General features: G+C 48.1%; 1 protein-coding gene across 2 annotated transcripts in view; it reads right to left on the bottom strand.

Moving 5' to 3' along the window:
- The window catches only part of SEMA6B (semaphorin 6B), a 178,961-nt gene that overhangs the window by 23,843 nt on the left and 132,077 nt on the right, over positions 1–23,041 (bottom strand). Inside the window, exons 4-11 of one of the 2 annotated variants that reach the window (XM_079960523.1) lie at positions 21,708–21,771; positions 19,966–20,028; positions 10,399–10,500; positions 7,013–7,103; positions 5,078–5,197; positions 3,574–3,662; positions 2,644–2,861; positions 545–676 (exon numbers count right to left, since the gene is read on the bottom strand). In XM_079960523.1, the coding sequence (XP_079816649.1) occupies positions 545–676; positions 2,644–2,861; positions 3,574–3,662; positions 5,078–5,197; positions 7,013–7,103; positions 10,399–10,500; positions 19,966–20,028; positions 21,708–21,771 (879 nt within the window). The remainder of the gene's footprint in view (positions 1–544; positions 677–2,643; positions 2,862–3,573; positions 3,663–5,077; positions 5,198–7,012; positions 7,104–10,398; positions 10,501–19,965; positions 20,029–21,707; positions 21,772–23,041) is intronic. The other variant, XM_079960524.1, reaches the window with a different exon arrangement.

Genomic DNA, 23,041 nt, shown 5'->3' with positions numbered 1-23,041 from the left:
ATCTTACGTTTTGGAAATGTACATCCAGGTTTTTTCCCTTTGTTTTTTTTCGGGCCCCCAAGAGAGTGGGGCCCTAAGCTATAGCTTGTTTATCTTATATGTAAATCCAGCACTGTTCAAATACAATATTCCTTGTTTCCCTAGCGTGGGTACAAGCAGGAAGGCACCCTGCAGCCATTTTGTTGCCTTGCTGCAATTTTTCACATCAATTCAGTCTCCATTTGAGACGAACTCACCGTTTCTTTGTGTAATTGCCAAGCCAAGCCTGCCTTTCAGGGATCAAATTGTGAACTGAAATGTGAGCAAACTTTTCATTTCTTTACTCAGAAAGACTCCTGCGCCTTTATTCTTTTAAGAGGGATTAAAGGGGACACCAGGAAATAATCTTAACTAAGAGATTCAAACGAATCTGCAAACTAGCTTTCAGCTATATTGATGGGGATCTGCTCTGCTACATCACTCGCTAGTGGATAATACTTATTCAGTATATCTTTTCCTACTATCCTTTTCCTACTAAGAACGCGGCACTGACAGTTTCACTCACCGTGGTTTTGGCACCAGTTCCTCTGGCACAGGGGTCCAAACCGATTCGGGGGATTTCTGCTCACGGAAGCGCCCCTCAAAGACAGAGGCTATTTGGGCCATGTCAAAGGCACAGACGGCAGAGCCTGGAATGCTGGAGAAAGAGAAAAAGAAAGAAAGAGAAAGAGAGAGAGAGAGCGCTTTGCTGTGAATTCACAATATGGCAAATTGTAGGCATGTTGCTCTCCTTCAGCCTCAATAAAGGTAAAGATAAAGGGACTCCTGACCACTAGGTCTAGTCCGACTCTGGGGTTGCGGCACTCATCTCGCTTTATTGGCTGAGGGAGTCGGCGTACAGCTTCTGGGTCATGTGGCCAGCATGACTAATCCGCTTCGGGCGAACCAGAGCAGTGCACAGAAACGCCATTTACCTTCCCGCCGGAGCGGTACCTATTTATCTACTTGCACTTTGACATGCTTTCGAACTGCTAGGTTGGCAGGAGCTGGGACCGAGCAACAGGAGCTCACCCCGTCATTGCGGGGATTCGAACCGCCAACCTTCTGATCGGTCAGTCCTAGGCTCTGTGGTTTAACCCACAGCGCCACCCGCGTCCCTTTCAGCCTCAATAAGCCCACCTGCAAAACTGACCTGCTATTTCCTTCTCTTATTCCCTCCACACACACACACACCGTTTTAAATACAGTTCTCCGGATTTCTGCAGCCATTTTGCCCTTGAAATAAATTGCCGTCATTTCAAGGCAGAGAGTTGCTTATTCTTAAAACGGGTACTAAAGCAACCTCTTTGAACAGACTGCATTTTAATGATGCAGTGTTTTAATGACAGACTGGATTTCAACAGCAGTGATGGCTTTGACTGGCCGGCTAAACCAGACGAGGGTAGCCGATGGGTCTCAAACCCTTGGCGAGGTCCAATCCATATTTGTCACAATCAGCTCTGTTTTCCATGTTCTTGTTGTTGTGTCCTAGACTGTCTAGCCAGAGAGGTGCATGCTCTGGTTATCTCCCGCTTGGACTATAGCAATGCACTCTATGTGGGGCTACATTTGAAGGTGACTCAGAAACTACAACTTATCCAGAATGTGGCAGCTAGACTGGTAACTGGGAGTGGCCGCCGAGACCATATAGCACCAGTCCTGAAAGACCTACACTGGCATCCCGTACGTTTCCGAGCACAATTCAAAGTGTTGGTGCTGACCTTGAAATCCCTAACCAGCCTTGGCCCAGTATACCTGAAGGAGCGTCTCCACCCCCATTGTCCAGCCCGGACACTGAGGTCCAGCTCCAAGGGCCTTCTGGAGATTCCCTCCCTGCGAGGTTACAGAAAATCAGGCCTTCTCGGTGGTGGCACCCGCCCCATGGAATGCCCTCCCATCAGATGTCAAGAAATAAACAACTATCTGACTTTTAGAAGACATCTGAAGGCAACTATGATTAGGGAAGTTTTTAATGTTTGATATTTTAATCATGTTTTCAATATTCTGTTAGGAGCCAGCCAGATGGGCGGGGTATATATGTATGTATGTAAAAGGTAAAGGGACCGCTGACCATTAGGTCCAGTCGTGACGGACTCTGGGATTGCGGCGCTCATCTCTCTTTACTGGCCGAGGGAGCTGGCGTACAGCTTCCGGGTCATGTGGCCAGCATGACTGAGCCACTTCTGGTGAACCAGAGCAGCGCACGGAAATGCCGTTTACCTTCCCGTTGGAGTGGTACCTATTTATCTATTTGCACTTTGACGTGCTTTCGAACTGCTAGGTGGGCAGGAGCAGGGACCGAGCAACGGGAGCTCACCCCGTCGTGGGGATTCAAACCGCTGACCTTCTGATCGGCAAGTCCTAGGCTCTGTGGTTTAACCCACAGCGCCACCCACGTCCCTATGTATGTTTGTATGTATAAATCAATAATGTTGTGTTATTACACTGTAAACTGTCTTGTGATCTTCAGATGATGGGTGGTTAATAATAATAATAATACCAGTGTAAACAAATGCAGTGCGAAAACTCAAGGCAGAAGGAACTCTAGATGTTTTGGGCTGAGTCTTGGAGAGCCCCCCATCCCAGCTTAGATCTGGGCCCCTGCTATTCCCAACCGCCACTGACCTGTTGGCAGGTGTGGAAAAGACGGCGAGCACGACCGGCCGGCCGTCGATCTCCAGGATGTCTGTGACAGACTGGATGACATTGAAGTAGAAATGGGAGTCCCCCGGGACGGAGCAGTTGAGGCGGGCCTTGAGGAAGGAGGTCCACTGCTTCTCCAGAACCCGCTGAGAGCCACCCATATCGTTCTTGCAAACTCTGGCCACCCGAGACACCACCACCTATGTTGTGGGGACAACAAGGAAGGGTCACAGGTAAGAAGAGCGCGGAATTTATAAGAGCTTTGGAATGACACAGTTAAAAATGCCGTCGCCATTTTGGGAAGCTCTGTCGGAGGTCTTGAGTCTGGGAGGAGAAAGAGAGAACCAAAGCTGTTTATATATTGTGGATTAAACTCCTCAGTGGGATTTAAGAGCGACAGTTTTGCAAGATTATGATGGAAAGAGCGATGTTATCTATGAAGAAGATGATATATGGAAACCATCTTGATCTGAGGATTGGAAGAACGGAAAATTCACACAGGAATATTATTACTATTGGTGTTTATCGGCTTAAGGAGACTATCAGAAGAGATCATAAAGAAAAAAGAGAAAATATATGAATAAGATGTGAAGTGGAAACAGCAAGATAAGAATTATGAACTCTGTCTGGACTGATTTGGACATTAACGCAGCAGCAAGAAGATGATCAGAATTCCCCTTTGGATCTTGAAGTATGGGTCCCCCCAACAAAATTCAAAATTTGGCTTTGTAATTCGGAATTTATATGATGTGATTTAATTTGATGTGATTGGCCAGTTAATAAAAATTATTTTTTAAAAAAAAACCAAACACACACAAGGAAGGGTCAGAGGAATCTGGGTCCAAGGGCCCTTGGGTGCTGGCACCAGGCATGGTCAACAATGCCCATGTAGTGCTCCTCTCACCACCTTACCTTCTCTAAGTAGTTGAACTCCATTGCGATCTCCCTGAAGAAGAAATAGACGTGGCTCTTCCACTCCACAGCGCGGACAAAATATGGTTCTGGGTGGGGAGAGTCCAGATAAAGTTGGTTATTTTTATTTTGTTATGGTTTAATGTTTTATTTAAGCAAACAGTCATACCTCGGCTTGAATATGCTTCAGGTTGAGTGCTTTCGGGTTGTGCTCTGCAGTGACCCGGAAGTAATGGAGCGCGTTACTTCCGGGTTTCACCGCTCGCGCATGCGCAGACGCTCAAAATGACGTCACGCGCATGCACGGAAGCGGTGAATCGCTACCCGCGCACGCACAGTTGTGGGTTGCGTTGGTTTCAGGATGCGAAAGGGGCTCCGGAATGGATCCTGTTTGCATCCTGAGGTATAAACAAACAAACAAACAAACAAACAAACAAACAAACAATAAGGTGCACACACTTAACCCCCAAAACCAGAGAGTAAAGGGAAAGGGTAAGAAAGAAAAAAGGATGAAGTACCACACCCATTTGACTCCCCTCCACCACCACTTGTCATCTCTGAGTCATTTAAATTCTTATTTACATTGCATATTATTTATTGCTGTAGAGTGGTACCTCTGCTTAAGAACTTAATTCGTTCTGGAGGTCCGTTCTTAACCTGAAACTGCTCTTAACCTGAGGTACCACTTTAGCTAATGGGGCCTCCCGCTGTACTGTACTGTACTGATGAACTGCAAAAATAAAAATGTGGCTCCCTTCTACGATTGGATTGAAGACTTATGCAAACTCGCAACATATAAACAACTTGCATATAAACACAGATGCCATGGACAAATTCTGTGATATTTGGAACCCATTCTTGCAAATACAGTGGTACCTCGGGTTACATACGCTTCAGGTTACAGATGCTTCAGGTTACAGACTCCGCTAACCCAGAAATAGTGCTTCAGGTAAAGAACTTTGCTTCAGGATGAGAACAGAAATCGGGCAGCAGCAGTGCAGCGGCAGCAGGAGACCCCATTAGCTAAAGTGGTACCTCAGGTTAAGAACAGTTTCAGGTTAAGAACGGACCTCCGGAACGAATTAAGTTCTTAACCCGAGGTACCACTGTACTGTAATAGGTTAAAATCTGGTGAAGTACAATAACAACCTTGTAAAATATACAGTTTTGGTTCCCCCCCCCCTCCCCAATTTATTTTCCCTTTTACATGGGTTCTCTTCCTCTTTTATTTACGTCTCACCCTGTTTAGTGCACATATAATTATGTACTTTTTGAACTTTCAATAAAGATGTTTAAAAGCACAACAACAAAAAAAACCCACGTATTTTATTCCGGTTTGCCAGTCGATTTAAAGAAGCCTCAGTCGATTCGTCGCAATGACGTTTTCCTCGACACCAATTCATCCGTTGAACACGTCGCCTCGTGTTATGAGCGAACGTAGTGGCTTTTCCCACTCCGGCCTCCCCCTGGCCTCCCCCCACCGCGGAGCGAATCAACAAAGCACCTTTAAACCACTTGGAGTCGTGCTTGACTGTGCGAAGAGTCGGGTTGTCTCCCAGGCTGCGGTAAATTACTGCGTCGATGGCCAGGAAATCCGTCACGGTGGCGGTGAAAAGCATTCCACCTGTCAGGGAAGGGGAGATAGATATGAGGTGTTGGAAGAGAGAGGAGAGGTAAATAATGCCAGGTGGGCATGTTGCGTGGCGCCCGGAAGTTCAATCCGCCAAAGAAAATGCTCTAGCTCAGCCAGAGAGTGCGTGCCCTGCGTACGAAAGGCCCCGAATTCAATAAAAAAGGTAAAAGGTAAAGGACCCTTGGATGGTTAAGTCCAGCTAAAGGCGACTATGGGGTTGTGGCGCTCATCTTGCTTTCAGGCCGAGGGAGCCGGTGTTTGTCCACAGACAGCTTTCCAGGTCATGTGGCCAGCAGGACTAAACTGCTTCTGGTGCAACAGGACACCGTGATGGAAACCAGAGCGCATGGAAACACTGTTTACCTTCCCGCCAGAGCAGTACCTATTTATCTACTTGTGCTGGTGTGCTTTCGAACTGCTAAGTTGGCAGGAGCTGGGACGGAGCAACAGAAGTTCACCCCGTCGTGGGGATTCAAACCGCCGACCTTCCGATCGGCAAGCCCAAGAGGCTCAGTGGTTTAGACCACAGCGCCACCTGCGTCCCATAGGTCTATGCAAACAACACTCTTTGTACACATGACATGCCTGCAGAACAAATTTCAGAGATGTGCAGATTTCAGTTCCCATATTATTTTGGGAAGTCTGAATTAAGCAGGCTTGCCTCAAAATGCCAACTCAATCCATTACAACAACAACAACAACAACAACAACAACAACAACAACAACAACTTATTTATTTATTTATTTATACCCCTGGCTGAGTTTCCCGAGCCACCCTGGGCGGCTTCCAGTAGAGTGTTAAAAACAATACAGCATCAAATATTAAAAATTTCCCTAAACAGGGCTGCCTTCGGATGTCTTTTAAAGAGAAGATAGCTGCTTATTTCCTTCACATCTGAAGGGAGGGCGTTCCACAGGGCGGGCGCCACTACCGAGAAGGCCCTCTGTCTGGTTCCCTGTAACCTCACTTCTCGCAATGAGGGAACCGCCAGAAGGCCCTCGGCGCTGGACCTCAGTGTCCGGGCTGGACGACGGGGGTGGAGACGCTGCTTCAGGTACACAGGTATATATTCTAATATATGTATTAGAAACCATGTGACTCTGTGGGTGTGTTTTTAATTTAAAGTTGGGCTCATGGGACCAAACAGAGGCAGGGAAGGCATCTATGATTCTTAACAAGCGGGGTCATTCCTCTGCTGACACACACAAAAACGCCTTGTATCTCAAGGACCACTTCGTTGTCGCCATAGGAACCAGAGACTGGCTTGCTTCTCTGTCGTTGAAAGAGCTCATTATTTGTGCATGTGAGACCAGGCTTGGGGAGACCCAGGTTCAAATCCTTGATTGGTAGCCTTGAATGTGTCCCCGGTCTAACCTACCCCTCATGTGATGCTTAAGGAAACCCATATATATTTGCAGGGCTGGGGGCAGGGAATGGGGACATGCAGGCAGCCTTGAGCTGAAAGGTGGGGTGTACCGTATTTTTCGCTCTATAAGACGCACCAGACCACAAGATGCACCTAGTTTTTGGAGGAGGAAAACAAGAAAAAAAATATTCTGAATCTCAGAAGCCAGAACAGCAAGAGGGCTCGTTGCGCAGTGAAAGCAGCAATCCCTCTTGCTGTTCCTGGCTTCTGGGATAGCTGCGCAGCCTGCATTCGCTCCATAAGACACACACACCTTTCCCCTTACTTTTTAGGAGGGAAAAAGTGAGTCTTATAGAGCAAAGAATACGGTAAATGCTGTTTCTGCTTGCTGAGTCATAATAACTGGGTCAAAATACTTCCCTCCGTGCTCTGAACCGACCTGTGAAGAGAGCGACGTTGGCGTGCTTGGGGTCATAGGGGCATCGGGCCATCCCACTGATGTTGTCTCCCGTGGGCTCCAACGTGTCCATCTGGTGGGAGGAAAAGATAGTTAGACAAACTGCGGATCTCTCGAGGGGCTGGGCAAAAGGAAACGGGCCGTATCCAATGACCCAGACCCATTGGCGTTAATGGGCCCAAGTTAAAGGTAAAGGTAAGATGTTGAGAATTCTGTTCCACATTAAGGAACAGACATGGGATTGTTACGTGTCACATGTCTGTTTACATTCCAGCACAGCTTGCTGGGAACTTCCGTTGTGTGTATAGCTTTTGTTTTTCCCGTTCTGTGACGACATGAGAGAGAGACAACATGTTTCTTTGTCCTGATATATGATTAATAAATCTGTAGATGCAGTATGCTTCCACAAGCCTCACGCCTATTCTGTATGCGCAGTTATCTCTGCTGACAGTGTGCCCTGGTTTTTGAAGCCTGGGTCGCTGATTTACCCCTGCCAGTTAAGTCCAGTCGCGGACGACTCTGGGGTTGCGGCGCTCATCTCACTTTACTGGCCGAGAGAGCCAACGTTTCTCCGCAGACAGTTTTTCCGGGTCATGTGGCCAGCATGACTAAGCCGCTTCTGGCAAAACCAGAGCAGCAGACAGAAATGCCGTTTACCTTCCTGCTGGAGCGGTACCTATTTATCTACTTGCACTTTGACATGCTTTCAAACTGCTAGGTTGGCCGGAGCTGGGACAGAGCAACGGAAGCTCACCCTGTCACAGGGATTCGAACCGCCAACCTTCCAATCGGCAAGCCCTAGGCTCAGTGGTTTAGACCACAGCACCACCTGAGCTAGTCATGTTTAATTTCAGTGGGTGTACTCCAAGTAGGACTGGGTACGACCCAATGAGTCCCCAAACACAACAGACTGCTTCTTTTTTGTGGTGAGCTACACATGTGTCTAGATGGGCAGATGGAAATCTGTGCATGTTTCAAAATAAAATGAAAACATACAGAGCCACGCAGAAATGTTTATTTCCCCTCTTTGAAATTTGAAGTGTATCAGCGATTGAGAAACCAGAGCAGACCCACTGAAATTAACAAACCTAACTTAGTCGTGGCTTCCAACTGTTTGGCTCTCAGTAGGACCACCGTAGGGTACAGCCCCAAATTTCCAGAGTAATTCGGAAGAGGAAAGCTTAAGTACTCTTACATGTCAGATTTGGTTTTAATTGTGAACGGCCATTTATCAGAGCCACAAATTGGGATTTGGAAGTTAGTTTATAATATAAAGGTAAAGGACGCCTGAAAGTTAAGTCTAGTCGCAAATGGCTCTGGGGTTGCGGCGCTCATCTCGCTTTACTGGCCAAGGCAGCCGATGTTTGTCCGCAGACAGTTTTTCCAGGTCATGTGGCCAGCATGACTAAGCTGCTTCTGGCGAACCAGAAGAGCGCATGGAAACGCTGTTTACCTTCCCGCCAGAGCGGTACCTATTTATCTACTTGCACTTTGACGTGCTTTCGAACTGCTAGGTTGGCAGGAGCAGGGACCGAGCAATGGGAGCTCACCCCGTCGCGGGGATTCGAACCGCTGACCTTCTGACCGGCAAGCCCTAGGCTCAGTGGTTTAGAACACAGCGCCACCCACATCCCTGGTTTATAATATAGATAAGTGGATATACTGAATGCCCATTCCATCCGCCCTTCTGTTTATTGCAGTTGTTTCGGTCTTGCTCATCCAGCAGTGGTAGGTGTGGTTCTGCAACAGAAAGCTAAAATTTTGGTGCACAACCTGTACACTCGTAGCAGAGCCATTTGCCAAGTGTCGAACCTTATTTGTAGCCAAAGCACGCAAGAGGGTGTTATCGGCAGACACGGGGGAACCCTGAAATTCACAGCAGCTGCAAGACATCTTTAGGTGTTGGTGGGCAGCCCCCAAAACAGCTCAAGTGAGTACAGAACCACAGAAGGGTGGCTGTCAAAGGAGGGGAGCAGCAAACTGCCCACCTGATCTTTTACTTGCAATCACACCAGGGGATTGTCACTGACTGTCCCCCTCTTCCAACACCGTCTTTGACCCTTGTAGAAGTCGGAAGAGAGGAGGCGAAACAAGAATTAGCTGGCTCTGCCTTCCACTGTCTTTGGCGCCCCCTACTGTTGGGCTCAGGGACGGGGGTGGCGGTATGGGTTAAACCACAGAGCCTAGGGCTTGCCGATCAGAAGGTCGGCGGTTCGAATCCCCGCGACGGGGTGAGCTCCCATTGTTCAGTCCCTGCTCCTGCCAACCTAGCAGTTCGAAAGCATACTGGTGCAAGTAGATAAATAGGTACCGCTCCAGCGGGAAGGTAAACGGCGTTTCCGTTCACTGCTCTGGTTCGCCAGAAGCGGCTTAGTCCTGCTGGCCACATGACCCGGTAGCTGTACGCCGGCTCCCTCTGCCAATAAAGCCGAGATGAGCGCCGCAACCCCAGAGTCGGTCAGGACTGGACCTAACGGTCAGGGGTCCCTTTGCCTTTACCGTTGGGCTCCCAAGGGGCACCAGTTACCCCTGGTCAGAACACTATTTGAACCATTGGGCATGAAATAATAGCCCATAACGTCGGGAGGGTAAGCAGGAGTCCGGACGCTCGCTTCACACGATTCAGTCAGACTAGTTGGGGCGCAAGGGATATTTGCACCGTGTGCAAACTGGGGTGAGCCACAACAGCAGCAAGAATACTTATTGCAAAGTACTGGAAGACACAAGATTTACCCACCCAGGAAGAATGGCAGATGAAGGTGATGGACTATATGGAATTGGCGGAAATGACTGGAAGAATCCGAGACCAGGGAGAAGAGTTGGTGGAAGAAGATTGGAAGAAATTTAAAGTTTATTTACAGAAACATTGTAAAATTAAGGAATGTTAGAAGGCTGTTGGAATGAAGTTATGTGGTTTTAGCAGAAATGATATAAAGGATTAAGTAAAAATGGATAGTTAATTGGTGAAAGGAGAGAGTGTAAAATTACAGTATGTTAAGATAAATTATTAGGATAAAAACAAAGATGGAAAGGATTTGCTGAAATACCTAATTGAACTAGAATACAAAAAAGGGAGGTGTGAGGAGGTCAAGGAAACAAGCAAATGAAAAATAAGTTATGGGAAGTTATGGGAAGGTTTGACTTGTTTTTTTCTTTTTGTTTTTTTCTTAATTGTTTGTATTTTTCTGGGGGGTTTTTCTGCTTGTCTGTATTCATGTGATGTATTGTTTTGTTTTTTCTTGCTTAATTTAGTGTTTTCTTTTTGTAATCTTTAAAATTGGAATAAATATTATTTAAAAACAAAACAAACTGTTTTGAGCAATGAGTTACGGGCACCGCCTGGCTGGCCCCAAGTTCCTGGTACTCACGGTGTAGTTGGCGCAGATGGGATTGAAAGCGTTGGTGCCACAGACGAAGAGCAGGTTGTCGTTGCGGAGGAGAAGCACTTTGATAAAATTCCGGCACTCTGCCTGGGGAGGAGAAGCGAAGCGATGAAGGCTGCAAAGCGAAAAGCACTCCTGACATGCTCAGAGTCTGCAAGGCCACTTCCGCCTTCAGGAGGAGGTGGGGTTGCGGGCTTCACGGCCCCTCCACACGCGCGGCAGGTGGAAGCCAGCCCCACGCGATTGGGGGGATTCCCGGCCGCGTCACCCCCTAGCCGGCCAATCGGCAGGTTCGGGGTGTGTGGCCTGCCCTATATAGGCAGGCCACGGCTGGAGATCTCCCTCTTTGCTGCCCGCCAGCTGTTCCTGTTTTCCCACCCTATAAGGTTTTCGTTCTTTGACCTTGCTATGGACCTCAGTTGGTCGCCGTTGAGGGGCCTGGTAGGAATTTTTCCACTTGGCAAATTGGCACCAGCCGTTTTGTTTTTGCCTACCTCGTAGCAAATCGCCACAACTTTCTGGGTATTGGAGGTTAGGCATTGGTATACAGTGGTGGCTCGCAAGACGAAATTAATCTGTTCCGTGAGGCTCTTCGTATAGCGGTTTTTTTGTCTTGCGAAGCTTAGCAGATTAGCGCTATTAGCAGTTTAGCGGCTTTTAGCGGATCAGCTGATAAGCGGCTTATCAGCAGATCAGCTGATAAGAGGCTTAGTGGCTTAGGAAAGGGGGGGGGAAAGGGGGGGAACCCGCAGGAACTCACAAGACATTTTCGTCTTGCGAAGCAAGCCCATAGGGAAATTCGTTTTGCGAAGCGCCTCCAAAACGGAAAACCCTTTCGTCTAGCGGGTTTTCTGTCTTGCGAGGCGTTCGTCTTGCGGGGCACCACTGTATTTCTGTAGATGGAAGAGGGGAGGTAGTGCCATCACCTGCCCCACATATTGAAGGGTACTCCGTTAAAGGATTCCGGGGGGCGTGGCCCTGTCCGAAGCCTAGGGAGGTGAGTGCCTAAGGCACGCCCCCTATCAGTGACCCTGGGGGAATTCCTCATTGATGTGCATTAGCAGGACTCCCCCTACTGGTGGTTAACCCTTCCCAGACTTCAAGCAGATGGGCTGGAGTCGGATATAGTCGGTTAGGACCAATGCCTAAGCCAATACCGCTCATCACCTGTAATCAATAAAGTTGTGCCCTTTTTTAGCCCATTAACCTTAATAATTGTGTCATGTGTCATTATTTCCGCCGGGGGGGGGGGGTCGGGAACTCGCCACGCAACGTTACTCTGCTGGCCTAGACGGGAAGCGAGCCCTATAGGGGGTTGAAGGCAGGTCAGATCAAGTCTCTGACGCTTCTTTTCTTGTACCTACCACACACCTCATAAAAACAAGCCAGGACTCCTTCTGAACAAGCAAAACACTTCTATTATCACCATAATTGTTACTCTCCCTAATAGCAAGTTCAGTTCCCCGTGCTGACAGGTCCAGGGCCAAATTCAGTCCATTTCACATCTGTAAGCGACCCTACTAAATCTGTGCTTCGCAAACCGAATCAGAGCCATTCTGTTAGAATTTGCACTTTTCTGATTTTTTGTGGTGTAGTTCCCTGGGCAAGAGATGTGCATTCATATAGTAAGGTAGGAAAATGTGTATACAGTGGTACCTCAGGTTAAGTACTTAATTCGTTCCGGAGGTCCGTACTTAACCTGAAACTGTTCTTAACCTTAAGCACCACTTTAGCTAATGGGGCCTCCTGCTGCCGCCGGAGCACGATTTCTGTTCTCATCCTGAAGCAAAGTTCTTAAACCTGAAGCACTATTTCTGGGTTAGCGGAGTCTGTAACCTGAAGCGTATGTAACCTGAAGCGTATGTAACCCGAGATACCACTGTATTAGGGAAAACAGAATACAAAGATGCATTATACGGGGGGAATTGCTTTGCAAAAGTGTGTGCATTAGACAGGGTTTCCATACATCCAGAATTTCCCAGACGTAACCAGAATTCGGCCTTTGTAAACAGCATCCGGGCAGAAATTGTTGAAATGTCCAGGAAAATCCAGAAGTGTAGATTTTGTCACATTTCATTAAAAATAGCTCAAAAACTCTTCTTTCTTTTTTTTTAGATATTACAAAAAAAAAAATTTGTGTCCAGATTTTCACTTTTTGAAATATGGCAACCCTAGTACAGTATTAGAAGGAGAAAAAATACATACAGAACATGCAGATATTGGGCGAAATTTGCCCTAAGATGCTACAATGAAGCCTCGGTCCAGTGTACCTGAAGGAGCGTCTCCACCCCCATCGCTCTGCCTGGATACTGAGGTCCAGCTCCGAGGGCCTTCTGGCGGTTCCCTCACTGCGAGAAGCAAAGCTACAGGGAACCAGGCAGAGGGCCTTCTCGGTAGTGGCACCCACCCTGTGGAACACCCTCCCACCAGATGTCAAAGAGAAGAACAACTGCCAGACTTTTTGAAGACATCTGAAGGCAGCCCTGTTTAGGGAAGCTTTTTCATGTTTGATGCATTACTGTATTTTAACATTTTGTTGGAAGCCGCCCAGAGTGGCTGGGGAAGCCCAGCCAGATGGGTGGGGTATAAATAATATATTATTATTATTATTATTATTATTATTATTATTATTATTATTATTATTATTATCACGAGGACTTGTTTTTCAAAAATTTGCAAACTGGTGTGGAAATGTGGAGAGCTGAGTTTCAGATTAGAAAAATGAGAAGCAACATGGGTTTTCTTTTTTGGGGGGTGACATCTCTGAAGTTTGGAGAAGTACAATAGAATCCAACGAAACTCTCAAACCATAGAAGTGCCCTTCACCCCCAAAAAGCAGTGTTTTTTGACCAGGAATCATGGACATGTTTGCATGCTATTGTTTTGTTTGTTATTACACTGTGCATTTTGTGTGTGTGTGCGCTTTTATATTGCAAACCGCCCTGTGATGCTTGGATGAAGTGCAGCGTAGAGTTTTTATTTTTAAATCGACCTAATCCGTGCTGTTTCAAAGCACACTTTTCCTGGACAGACGCCTCTTTGCGCGCATGGTTCTGTCAGGGAACTGGGTCTCCAAATTTCTAAGGGCGCAGATAGCAAAGTGGAATCGTTTGCATATCGTTTCACAAAGTACGGGTTTGGTCAGTCCCCCAACTTTGTTGTTGTTGTTTAGTCGCTTAGTCGTGTCCAACTCTTCGTGACCCCCTGGACCAGAGCACGCCAGACCCTCCTGTCTTCTACTGCCTCCTGCAGTTTGGTCAAACTCATGCTGGTCGCTTCGAGAACACTATCCAACCATCTCGTCCTCTGTCGTCCCCTTCTCCTTGTGCCCTCCATCTTTCCCAACATCAGGGTCTTTTCCAGGGAATCTTCTCTTCTCCTGAGGTGGCCAAAGTCTTGGAGTCTCAGCTTCAGAATCTGTCCTTCCAGGGAGCACTCAGGGCTGATTTCCTTCAGAATGGAGAGGTTTGATCTTCTTGCAGTCCATGGGACTCTCAAGAGTCTCCTCCAGCACCAGAATTCAAAAGCATCCATTCTTCGGTGATCAGCCTTCTTGATGGTCCAGCTCTCACTTCCTCCCCCACCTTTAAACGTGAGCAAAATGGAGTCTCTCATCTTCTCCCTGGTTTCAGGTTGTGCTTTTTTTTTAAAAAAAAAAACTTGCTGTTGGCGATATCTTGACATTTGCACCTCAGCTCTTTATATCTCGTGCGGGTACCAGTAGTAATAATACTGCTGGTAATAAATGGGAAAATACACCTTTCTCACTCCCGCCCCCCATCTCTGTGGCCAGCTATTTGGCTCCAAGCTTGCAACCTCTTCTTCTTCACCCTCGCCTGCTCTAGCACAGACCTTTCTGTTTCTATTGTGAGTTCTCATCCTCTCTCTTTGCTCTCCCATCCAAGCACCTTTTTCTCTCTCTGTTTCCATGGTTTCCGAGCAGGCCAGAGAGAGAAAGAGAGAGAGAGAGAGAGAGAGAGGAACGGGGTTGGTTGAGCCATTCCCCCCCTCCTTGCAAACTCCCCTCACTTCCCCACTTCCTGCTAGCATCTCTACTTCATCTTTCAAAGCCATAATCCCTGCCAGGGTAGGAGGCAGGGGAAAAAATGGTGTGTGCGTGTGCGTGTGTGTGTTTTAATCCCCAGAAATGGAGACCCTCCAAGGGCCCCTATTTTCCAGGGACGGTCCTGGATTTACAGAAGCCGTCCCGGTTTCTGATTTGATCACAGAATGTCCCGATTTTCCTTAGGATATCCCTGTTTTCATCGGGGAAATGTTGGAGGGGATGAAATAGGACGTCCCTATTTTCATTGGAGAAATGTTGGAGGGGAAGGAATAAGATGCTCCCATTTTCATCAGAGAAATGTTGGAGGGGATGAAATGGAACGTCCCTATTTTCTCTGGAGAAACGTTGGAGAGGATGGAATAGGACGTCCCTATTTTCATCGGGGAAATGTTGGAGGGGATGGAAAAGGATGTCCCTATTTTCATCGGGGAAATGTTGGAGGGGATGAAATAGGACGTCCCTATTTTCCTCAGAGAAATGTTGGAGGGGTTGGAATAAGATGCCCCTATTTTCATCAGAAATGTTGAAGAGGATGGAATAGGATGTCCCTATTTTCACTGGGACGCGGGTGGCGCTGTGGGTAAAACCTCAGCGCCTAGGGCTTGCCGATCGCATGGTCGGCGGTTCGAATCCCCACGGCGGGGTGAGCTCCCATCGTTCGGTCCCTGCTCCTGCCCACCTAGCAGTTCGAAAGCACTCTTAAGTGCAAGTAGATAAATAGGTACCGCTTTATAGCGGGAAGGTAAATGGCGTTTCTGTGTGTTGCACTGGTGCTGGCTCGCCAGAGCAGCTTTGTCACGCTGGCCACATGACCCGGAAGTGTCTCCGGACAGCGCTGGCCCCCGGCCTCTTAAGTGAGATGGGCACACAACTCTAGAGTCGGACACGACTGGCCCGTACGGGCAGGGGTACCTTTACCTTTACCTTTATTTTCACCGGAGAAACATTTTCACTGTTTTCATCAGAGAAATGTTGGAGGATCTGGAGTTATGAAGCTATCAGTATGGGTTCCTCATTTTTACCCCATATGCCTTTTCTATAAGCGTGTGCTTTCTCTGCTTGGCTGGAGAACTGTGACGCGAAATTCGGAGAACTAGAAATTTCGAAAGCTGGTTTGCACCTTGTTTCGGAACAGCGTGCATTTGGTTGTTTCGCCTTGAAATGCAAACCAAACAGAACTTCTCTCCCTCCCGCCCCCGGCCAAATATACCTAGGATTTAGAGAAGGACCACAGGGCAGCCTCTGGCATTTCTCGTTTGGCAAATTACTGTATTTTTCGCTCCATAGGACGCACCCGACCATAGGACGCACCTTGTTTTAGAGGGGGAGAACAAGAAAAAAAAAATCTCCCCCCCTCTGCCCAGCGCCCCTTCAGCGAAGCGGCAGGAGCCACTGCGCAGAGAGGGGGAGAATCAGTGGCGTAGCGTGGGTTGTCAGCACCCGGGGCAAGGCAAGTAATTTGCGCCCCCTAACCCGTGGATTTGCGCCCCCTAACCCTAACCCCCAGATGTTGCGCCCGGTGCGGCCAGGCCCCCCTGCACCCCCCACGCTATGCCACTGGGGAGAATTTTCCCCCTCTTGTTTTCCCCCTCTAAAACAAGGTGCCATTCAAGGTGCGTTCAGTGGTCTTCAGGAGGCTACCTTGGAAGCCTGGAGAGCGAGAGGGGTCAGTGCGGACCGACCCCTCTCACTCTCCAGGCTTCAGGTTCCTTTCGACCTGCTCTTTGGGGCTGGTGCCCTCCACCAGCCCCAAAGAGCAGGTCGGGCTTCTGCTGCTCCCCGAGCTTGTGGGGCTGGCGGTGGGGGGAAGCGCTGCCCCCCCAGCCCCAAAGAGCAAAGAAGCCAAGACAGCTTCTGCCATAGCCGCGCGCAACCTCTCCAGCTGGGAGAGGCTGAATGGGGCTATGGCTTCTTTAGCCCTGCGCAACCTCTCCGGCAGGAAGAGGCTGGGTGCAGCTATGGCAATACCCCCACCTCCCACAAAAGCCCACAGGAGCCGAGCACCGTTTAAGGAGCGTGCGGCTCCTGTGGGCTTTTCGACAAGGAGGGAGAAGGGACTGACTGGCTGCAAGAGCTTGTGTGCGGATTTTGGGGGCTTTTCCTGCCTGCCTCCCCCCCTGGATTCGCTCCGCAGGACGCACACACAGTTCCCCTTCATTTTTGGAGGGGGAAAAGTGCGCCCTATAGAGTGAAAAATACGGTAAACCCTGTTTAATTTTTCACCCTCTGACCCCCACCGCTCTCTGTTCTCCCAGGGAAAGTTTCTGGATGGCCCAAAGTGGAGCCTCTCTGGGGCCTGCGTGCCGTGTTTCACAGTCTCCCTTCAGCTCCCGGCAAACATTTTATATCCAACGTGATTTATTAAGAGGCTGGTATAATTGGTTTTGTAATTAATTATTTCTGGTCTGTTGATCGGAACAGACACATCTCATAATCGGTGCGAAATCCAATTTCCAGATTCTATTAACGCCTCCCTGGGCCGAGTGCGAGAAGAGTCAGACTTTCCCAGGAGACATCCCAAAAGGATTCAAGACCAGCAGAGAGAAACTCTGGGGATTGCAGGCACCTCGCAACTGAGGTAAGTGTGTGTCAGGGCAAGCAGGCTGGGTTGCAAACTCTTTAAAGGATTTGAGGGAACACGTCACTGGAACACAAAGTTAATCCCTGTGATAATTTGGTCTTTGAAATAGAGCAAAATGCTGTACAGCGGAACCTCGGTTTTTGAACGTCTCCGTTGCCGAACCTTTCGGAACACGAACGCCGAAAACCGGGAAGTAAATGCTTCCATTTTTGAAAGCGCCTCAGAAGTCAAAACAGCTTCCACTGTGTGTTTTTCAATCTTCTCAATTGAATTTGCTGGCAGCCCTTTGCGCCTCGGTTTTCCAACCTTTTGGAACTCGAACGGTCTTCCGGAACTGGATTACATTCGAGAAACTAAGGTACCACTGTATTCTGCACTCTTTTATTTTGTTCCGAGCTTTTAAGTTTTCTCGTCGGTGTTTTTCTTCTTGATCCTGCCCGCTGACTGTAATCAAACGGCTACAGAGCAAAATGTACATTCCCATTTTGAGTATTGGATCTGTGGGGCTGTCAAAGAGCCACTGCCACCTGGCTACTTGAAAACATGGCCTTGTCACCATGGTCACATGATCCCCGATCAGCTGAGCGAGGTACAAAAGGAGAGACAGAGATGCTGGAATGAGAGAATCTCAGAGATGCACCGAAGAAGGGGTGGATCCAGCTAGTTATTTTGTTTCCCCTTCCCTCGCAGACCAGATTTGACAGGAGGCGGGGCTACCCACCTGTCAATCACCTAACGTCAGAATGACACCAGACGATTGCCAGAATGGATTACAGTGGTACCTTGGGTTAAGAACCTAATTCGTTCTGGAGGTCTATTCTTAACCTGAAACTGTTCTTAACCTGAGGTACCACTTTAGCTAATGGGGCCTCCCGCTGCTGCCGCTGTGCGATTTCTGTTCTCATCCTGAAGCAAAGTTCTTAACCTGAGGTACTATTTCTGGGTTAGAGGAGTCTGTAACCTGAAGCGTCTGTAACCTGAAGTGTCTGTAACCCGAGGTAGTACTGTACGTTCTAAAACAGAGGTATCACTGTCGTTGGTCAAGGGAGCCATGGACTCAGAAAGGTTGAAGACCTCTGTTTTATGCAATCTCCTAGTCCCTATTATTGCAAAGCTCAGTTTGAAAATATCCTGGTGATTAGGAAGGCCTTAGTTGCTCCTGCCCCATTTCTGTGAAATGCTGACCCATTTATAGAGATGAGTCACTCTAGAGCGAGACGTCCAAACACCTGCAGGAATTGGCCAGGAGTCCCTAAAAATCAGCGCATCCTATTCAAAACCAAAGGACCCCACTGAGGGTCTCTCCAAGTGTCCCTATTTTCCAGGGATAGTCCTGGATCCAGTAGTGATGTATGGAGGTGAGAGCTGGACCATAAAGAAGGCTGATCGCCAAAGAATGGATGCTTTTGAATTCTGGTGCTGGAGGAGACTCTTGAGAGTTCCATGGACTGCGAGAAGATCAAACCTCTCCATTCGGAAGGAAATCAGCCCTGAGTGCTCACTGGAAGGACGGATCCTGAAGCTGAGGCTCCAAGACTTTGGCCACCTCATGAGAAGAGAAGACTCCCTGGAAAAGACCTTGATGTTGGGGAAGATGGAGGGCACAAGGAGAAGGGGACGACAGAGGACGAGATGGTGGGACAGTGTTCTCAAAACTGCTAACATGAGTTTGACCAAACTGCGGGAGGTAGTGGAAGACAGGAGGGCCTGGCGTGCTCTGGTCCAGGGGGTCACGAAGAGTCGGACATGACTGAACGACTTAACAACAAAAAGTCCTGGATTAACAGAAGCCATCCCACGTTTTTGACTTGATCCCGGAATGTCTTGCTTTTCCTTAGGACGTTGACGTTTCTCAGCTATTTTTAAGGAAATTTGCCCAAAAAATCAACACTCTTGACACGGGTTGCCATACGCCTGGGTTTTCCTGGACGTTTTACCAGTTTTTGGAAATTCCGCCCGGACGCAATTTCTGACAGAAATGGCAGCCCTAGTTAAGCTGCAGTTCCTTAAAGCTAGGGTATCGGAGACTCTGCACAGTTTTGTAGACATATGAGAATGTTGAGGGGGGAAAACTCTGTGCCCAGTAATACTTTAGACGCGAGATTGAGGGTGGGGGGCGAAATCTAGGTGCTCTGAACATGCTTGAGTGTGCAACACGAAGACACACCGTGAGTGGCAGAACCAATTATGCAAAAGATGTCATTACTGGCAAGTGTAATGATTTATTCAAGCTGCCGAGTCCAGCTTTCTTCGGAGCACGGCGTCAGTTATGTCAGCCCAGGACCTGGATCTTAAAAAGCATCGCAAAACACGCAACAGCAAATAAGTGAAGATTTCTGGCCAGCTGTTCCCTGGGTCTCCTCTTCCTGATAAGGTTCAAGTTTCTTATTTTTCCAATCTTACCTTCAGCTCCGCACATTTCCACATCTGTTTGCAAACTTTTTTATTTTTTTAAATGTCCCCATGCAAATTCATTGGCATCTTAGGGCAAATTTCTCCTGATAGACACCATTCGGTGTGCAATTTTGCCTAATATAGGGGCTACCTCGGATCTCGAACGAATCCGTTCCAGAAGCCCGTTCAGCTTCCAAAACGTTCGATAACCGGGGCGTAGCTTCCCACTGGTTGCAAACCTTCTTGCACTCAGCAGAAAATGTGTTGCACACTTGGGTTCTGAAAAACGTTCGAAAACGGAAGCATTTACTTCCGGGTTTTCGGCATTTGAGAACCAAAACGCACGACAACAGAGGCATTTGGGAACCATTTGGGAACTATTTGGGAACCATTTCCCCAAAGCAATTTCCCCTAAAACGACATATTTTTTGCATGCTATTTTCCCCACTAATACAGGTATGTGCATTTATATGTGAACTTGGCATTGTAAGGTGCCGCAAAACAGACTTACCTCGTGTTTTCCTTTCATCCGGCAGATGTTGATATCGTGTTGATTCGACCTCCATGTCAGTTTCTAGGCAAAGACCGAACAACAACAACAAAAATGGGTCAAAGAGAAATTGGGAGACAATGATATCTGTATGGAGGGCGTTGTAGTCTCTTCCCCTCCACCCCTCAAAACACACTTCTAAACAGTACAGTCGTACGTTGGAAATCGAACAGAATCTGTTCCAGAAGTCCATTTGACTTCCAAAACGTTCAGAAACCAAAGCGCGGCTTCCGATTGGCTGTAGGAAGCGCCTGCAGCCAATCGGAAGCCATGGAAGCCCCGTCAGATGTTCGGGTTCCAAAGAATGTTTGCAAACCGAAACACTTGCTTCCGGTTTTCGATCGTTCGGGAGCAAAAACGTCTGAGTACCAAGGCGTTCAGGATCCAAGTTACAACTGTATAAGATTTACCAACCAAAGTGGTATTCAACTAAGTTTTACTCACCGAGTAGACCCACTGAAATGAATGAATGTGGTGCATTAATTCCAACAGTTCTGCTCTCAGTAAAACGTAGTTGATTGCCACCCAAAGGCTGCAACCATAACCCAGTTTGCCTAGGAGTAAGTCTCATTGCATTCAGTAGAACTTACTTCTGAGCAGACATGGTTTCATTTGCACTGAAAAATCTTCTTTCGGAAGGACCTCCCTGGTTCTAGCCTGTAATTTCCTGTTGCCTCTTTTCCCTGGGCTCAGTATCCATTTCAAAAATGCCCTCTTTGCTACGCTGCTGAGGTGTGACACTGGCTCTTATTGGGTGTGTTCCGTACTGTTATATCTCCGTTCTGTTTTACTGAGAAAATCAATAAAAGCCTATTTAAAAATAGCCCAGTCCAGTGAAGATCCATATCCATCTGAGAGGCAGTCAACCTCCAAGGGAGTACTTTTTAGCAGGGTCTTTCGTTTCAAAACATTGGGTTCGATCCAGTGCTTTAAAAAAAAAAAAGGAAAAAAAGGTGTTGGTACCCACGTTGTTACAGAAAGGGTTGAACTTTTAATATACCGTATTTTTCGCTCTATAGCACACCCCCGACCATAGGACGCACCTTGTTTTAGAGGGGGAGAACAAGAAAAAAAAATTCTCCCCCTCTCTGCTCAGCGCCCCTTCAGCGAAGCGGCAGGAGAAATGGAGCCCCTTCGATTTCTCTTCCCACCTCGCTGAAGGGGTGCTGTGCAGCTCTCCCTCTCTGCTGAAGCCAGGAGATACTTGCTCTCCTGGCTTCAGTGAAAGGAACCCGAAGCCTTTGGAGTACAGCGCAAGGTCCCTCCGCACTCTGGAGGCTTCAGGCGGCTATCCCTGAAGCCTGGAGAGTGAGAGGGGTTGGTGCGCACCGACCCGTCTCGCTTTTCAGGCTTCAGCGAAAGCAACGCGAAGCCTCCGGAGCCCTCCCTCTGCGCTTCGGAGGCTTCGATTTGCTTTCGCTGAAGCCAAGGAGCCTGCATTCGCTCCATAGGACGCACAAACATTTCCCCTTAATTTTTGGAGGGGAAAAAGTGTGTCCTATAGAGCAAAAAATACGGTATATATTTAAAGGTGCTGGTACTGGGTAACCTTGAGTACCCCCCAGAAAAAAGTACACTATCCAGACAACTTTAGTCCTGCTCAGAGTGGTCCCATTGCAATGAATGGGCCTAAGCTAATCATGCAAATTAGTTTCACTGACAAGGGCTGCAAAGACCCTTCACTTTTGAGATTTGTCACGTACCTGATGGTAGCGCATTTCACTGGCCGAGGCCTCGGGTTCAAGGCTGATGCGGTACAAGTTGTCCCTGAGAAGAAAAGAAAGGGAGAGAAAAAATAAAAAATGAAGTCTGAGATATTCTGCTTCCTCTCCCATCTTTTAGAAGACCAGGGCGGGCCAAATTTAAATTGCGCCGTTCGTCAGCCAAAAATAGGAATGCAAACCAGAGTTCCCAGGATATACCCCAAGCATTTCTTGATTTAACAAAAGAGCAATCCGCGTTGATTGTTGCTTTCATTTTATGGATTAATGGTCTCATAAAATTCATGTTAAATTGCTGTTTTAGGGGTTGTTTTTAAAAGTCTGGAACGGATTAAGCCATTTTGCTTTATTTTCTGTGGGAAAGCTTGCCTTGGTTTTGGAACCCTTTGGTTTTGGAACGAACTTCTGGAACGGATTAAGTCTGAGAACGAAGGTACCACTGTATTCGCTTTGTAACCCCCTGTCTTTGCAACAATCAGACAGGAGGGGGTGCCAAATGCTATCTGAGAATACCAGTACAGTGGCGCCCCGCAAGACGAACGCCTCGCAAGACGGAAAACCCGCTAGACGAAAGGGTTTTCCGTTTTGGAGGCGCTTCGCAAAACGAATTTCCCTATGGGCTTGCTTCGCAAGACGAAAATGTCTTGCAAGTTCCTGCGGGGTTTTTCCCCCTCCCCCCCTTTCCTAAGCCACTTATCGGGGGACGCAGGTGGCGCTGTGGGTTAAAGCCTCAGCGCCTAGGACTTGCCGATCGAAAGGTCGGCGGTTCGAATCCCTGCGGCGGGGTGCGCTCCCGCTGCTCGGTCCCAGCGCCTGCCAACCTAGCAGTTCGAAAGCACCTCCGGGTGCAAGTAGATAAATAGGGACCGCTTACCAGCGGGAAGGTAAACGGCGTTTCCGTGTGCGGCTCTGGCTCGCCAGAGCAGCGATGTCACGCTGGCCACGTGACCCGGAAGTGTCTCCGGACAGCGCTGGCCCCTGGCCTCTTAAGTGAGATGGGCGCACAACCCCAGAGTCTGTCAAGACTGGCCCGTACGGGCAGGGGTACCTTTACCTTTTAAGCCACTTATCAGCTGATCCGCTAAAAGCCGCTAAACCGCTAATAGCGCTAATCCGCTAAGCTGTCAATGGGCTTGCTTCGCAAGACGAAAAAACCGCTATACGAAGAGCCTCACGGAACGGATTAATTTCATCTTGCGAGCCACCACTGTAATGCACATGGACCACTTTTCACTCTCCCAAACTCTGGTGAGTCCAACTGCATTAGAAACTCAGCGGGGAGGGTTAAACACCTCCCCAAACTGCTTCTCTGCTTC

The sequence above is a fragment of the Podarcis cretensis genome, assembly GCF_951804945.1.
Source record: "Podarcis cretensis genome assembly, chromosome: 18".
Classification (NCBI taxonomy): domain Eukaryota; kingdom Metazoa; phylum Chordata; class Lepidosauria; order Squamata; family Lacertidae; genus Podarcis; species Podarcis cretensis.
Note: the sequence above shows the minus strand (reverse complement) of the source record. Positions and strands in the feature narration are given on the sequence as shown.